At 36.9% G+C, this 3,832-nt stretch overlaps 1 protein-coding gene across 1 annotated transcript; it reads left to right on the top strand.

Annotated features, from left to right (window-relative positions):
- Positions 1 to 991, top strand: LOC131044138 (uncharacterized). The gene has a single exon (XM_057977398.2). It carries the CDS (start codon positions 179 to 181, stop codon positions 701 to 703), a length of 525 nt encoding a protein of 174 aa, XP_057833381.2. The 5' UTR covers positions 1 to 178; the 3' UTR covers positions 704 to 991.
- The last annotated feature ends 2,841 nt before the right edge of the window (positions 992 to 3,832 follow it).

Raw genomic sequence — 3,832 nt, 5'->3', positions numbered from 1 at the left:
TGTGTAGGCCGCGCCGTTGTAAAGAGTTACCGGAACGACAGGTGAAGCAAATTGCGAACGGATAATAATTCTGATGCGCAAAGCATCAAACTTGTGTATATATACACTAACAGGCTCTGCAAATCTAATTTCACTTGCCCTAGCTTTTTGTTTGTGGGTATTGATCTAGCTGGTTTTAATGGCTGCCTCTTTATTTGGAGTTTCAGATTATGGAGGCCTCTCTGATAAAAGGATTGTCTGTGGCCGAGGTAACCCTTTTGTGCACAAGGGAGCTGGATATGGATCTCCCAAGGTTTTGGTATGTACTTGCTCATTTTCAAAGGATCAGAGGATTAATGGTGGGGAAAAGAAAACAGTGAAGATAAATTTTGATTTTGTTATCAAGAAACTGCAATCGAAATGGTGGATTCCGATCTTTGGGTGGTCTGCTGATGAAAAATGGGCCGAGGAGTGCAGCAGCAGTGAATCTGTTAAATCCTCTGTTCTGCAGAAGACAAGAAAAATCACTGAAATTGAGAGCAAGAGTAACGAGGGGGAGATTTCGGTTAGGAAACAATCTAAGTTTGTGGCGGTGAGTTTCACTCAAGAGAAGGCCAAATTGCTGAGGAAAACCCTTCGATCTACTTCCAATTTTCATGATCTGATGTATCATTCTGCCATTGCTTCTCGTTTGGCTTCTGCTGAGTCCTCTTCAAAGGATTGAAACCCCTCTTAATCTGTCGACATGGCTTAGTGTATCACTGTATATGATAAGACTTTTTTGTATATATAGTTGCTGCTCTGTAACTGATTTTCTTGTACATCCTGTATTAGCCTGGCTGTAAATCTATGGTAGGAAAATCACAATGACCCTGATATAGGGTTCCTAGGGTTTGTAAATTCAGGTATAAATATTGTGAGTGATGCACTATTCCAATTTATGAATACTCACTGATTAAGCATTTTATGAGCTGGAGATCCATGATAATGAACAGGGCACTAGGTTTTTTCATTTGGGTGCAGATAATCTTGTTATATTTGCATGCACTTCAGAGTCTGATAAATAAATTCAGATTCAAGAAAAATGTGAGTGTTTTCAACATTCTGGACTCTGCAACCTCCTAAAGTTAAAGGTCAATCTAAGAGGCTTTCAGTTTTTTCAATGAAAAGATTATATGTTTAAATAAATGTGTTAAAAGTATATTGTCAAATCTTTAAAAAGTAGGCAGTGTGGGGAAGATTGTATGTTAAAATAAATGTGTTGAAGTGTACACTCAAATCTTTAAAAAGTATGGGATTATATTCTGGAGGTAAAATGGAAAATAGGGAGAAAAGCAAGCAGATAAATGGCCATAAAATAGGAAAAGGCCAGTGTGTGACCTCAAAAAGAAGCAATTATGAATTCAAAAATTTAACATAATTATATAAAAACATTTAGCTCGATGGACAGCCACATTAGTAAGAAGGGGGACTTGATCATTTGCATTATTCCTTTCAGCACCCTACAAAACACTGCCACCATCTATTGGTTATCATCCATCATTAGGAGCAAGATAGCATTTTGTGTGGACTCCCTCTCTTAATTTGCATAGGATGATGTGAAACTAGAGACCACCCATGTGGTAGCAGCAAACCAAGGAGAGGGAGTCCGCCCAAAATGCTATCTTGTAGGCAGCAGTAGGGGTGTTGTGGTGTCCCTAAGCACACTTTGGAGTGCTCCTCGATGCGCAACAAGGTGCGCACCAGGGTGGGTGCCAAGGAGACAAGGTGGGTGCGCACCCAGCATCCGGGCTTGGGAAGCCCCAACGCGAGAAACCCCACCAAACACTCGGATGAAAAAAGGTGTTGAAGTTCTAGCACCATCTTGACATATTAGATGCAACCAATTGTTCGGAATGAGTAAGTGGCAAAGTTCATATTTATAGAACAGTTAGCAAAAAATAGCAAATTTTCCGTCTTTCCAAATTCAAAAAAGAATCTCCAACCTAAAAGCATTCATAGTAGGAAGAACTCAACCAAAATATTTGGTCCCATCTCCTAAGATGACATTTTCCAAGCCCCGTCTAAGCAAAAAAGCATGTACCCCAATGACATGCATCTTAAGCACAAGCACAATACGAGAAGAGATATAGAAGGGTTTTAGATTTCACATAAAAGGGACATAATGGGTTGGAAACACCAATGTGCCAACAAGTAAAACCTTAATACAACAAACACCACGCAAAGTAGGCCAATTTGGGCTCAAAAACAATATCCCAAATTGTAAGAAAATATTTTGTCCTAATGAAACTAGATGACTTGAAAAACCATGATCTATCATTTATCTTGTGAATTAGTGGAAGATAGACTAAGAGCCACATATAACCTTTCCTTGGGTTGTAATTACAAAAGTGAGGATTAACATACCTCTTACAATCCTTCAATTAAGGCTTGAGAGGTCTCAATAGATTTTGTGTAAATGTTGAGAAGGAACAAAGTCAAATATAACCTACAAAGCTAAAATTGACCTAAAAATTTGAACTATTCTCTAACTTGAGGGCAAGAAAGCCATGTGGACTTGGCCTTGGAATAAAGACCCTAGAGATGTTGAATTCCTCTCTTGAAGAACTTAATGGAATGAATCTAAGGAGTATCCATGAGAGATTTCTCTTGAAACAAAATGATAAGGGAACACCATATGAAATGGTTGAGTGATAAACCACTATGAAATTGATACCTCATTCTAAAGCAATCATGACATGATGGATTCCTAGTCTTTCCATACATTTTTGGCAACAAAGGTGACATTAAATTTAGAGGGCACTAGAGCAATGGCTAGAGAATGGAACTCAATGCCATACCAAGCATAACACCTATAAGATGAATCAAAAGCTATGCAATTTCTCAAGATATTTCTTTTAGATTGTGTTGTTATCAAAATACTTGACTAACCATTTAGAACAAAGACAATACCCTATTCATGAACATTGGTAAGACTTGGCTTGATTAGATCCCTAGGCAAATAGTAGATATCCCATGCCACCATGTGAATTTTTTTTATTTTTTGAAAATTGATCTACAACATGTCCCTTAAAAGGCTTGTCTAGCTTGTGGTATGATGCCTTGGATGACATCCATCAAGAGGAGTAATAGACATGATTCATAACTACAACTTTAGAGAAAATATAGAATTTACTTGCTAGTGAGAGCATTGTTGATCCAAAAGGAAATTATATTCAAAAAAATATCAAATAGCATATCACCAAAGAATGAATTAATTGGCTTGAAAGGAAAAAGGGATTCCTAGAAATTTAAAAATTTCTCCATGCTCAACAAATTTCTAGCCAAAAGATTGAGCTAAATTGGGGGATTAGAATTTTTTTGCTTATAATACTACATTTAATTCCATTAAATATAGAGATAGAGACAGCATAAAATTTATCAATGCATTTGAAGGTTTGGTGAATGGTATTTTCACCCTCAATGAGCATCAAGAATGAATCATCCACAAAGTGTCCAATGACTAATTGTTGACAGGTATTGTCAGGTAGAGAAGTACCTTTAACCCTTCAATATGAAGTAGTGATGGGAAGGAGATAATAAAACTTTCAAGAACCAACACATAGACCAAAGGCACAAAAGGCCAAAGGATTCAAATTAGACGCCATTAATGATGAGACAAGTATAAGTATTAGCCAATAGCATTTGACTTTACTAGACAAAGGTGGACCCAAACACTATAGCTATAAGTATGATAAGAATGAAATGTCATTCATTTTTATTGTAGGCTTTATAAGAATTAATTTTGACAAAAGATGCTTATTGATTGGACCTTCCTCCTTGACAACAATAACATTGTTAAAAACACGTGTTT

This window comes from Cryptomeria japonica, chromosome 7 (genome assembly GCF_030272615.1).
Source record: "Cryptomeria japonica chromosome 7, Sugi_1.0, whole genome shotgun sequence".
NCBI classification, from domain to species: Eukaryota; Viridiplantae; Streptophyta; class Pinopsida; order Cupressales; family Cupressaceae; genus Cryptomeria; species Cryptomeria japonica.
The sequence above is the reverse complement of the archived record's forward strand: the minus strand, read 5'-3'. Positions and strand labels throughout refer to the sequence as shown.

What these genes read in the sequence shown, in the direction of transcription:
- LOC131044138 (XM_057977398.2), top strand. Translation starts at nt 179, where the DNA reads ATGGCTGCCTCTTTATTTGGAGTTTCAGATTATGGAGGCCTCTCTGAT.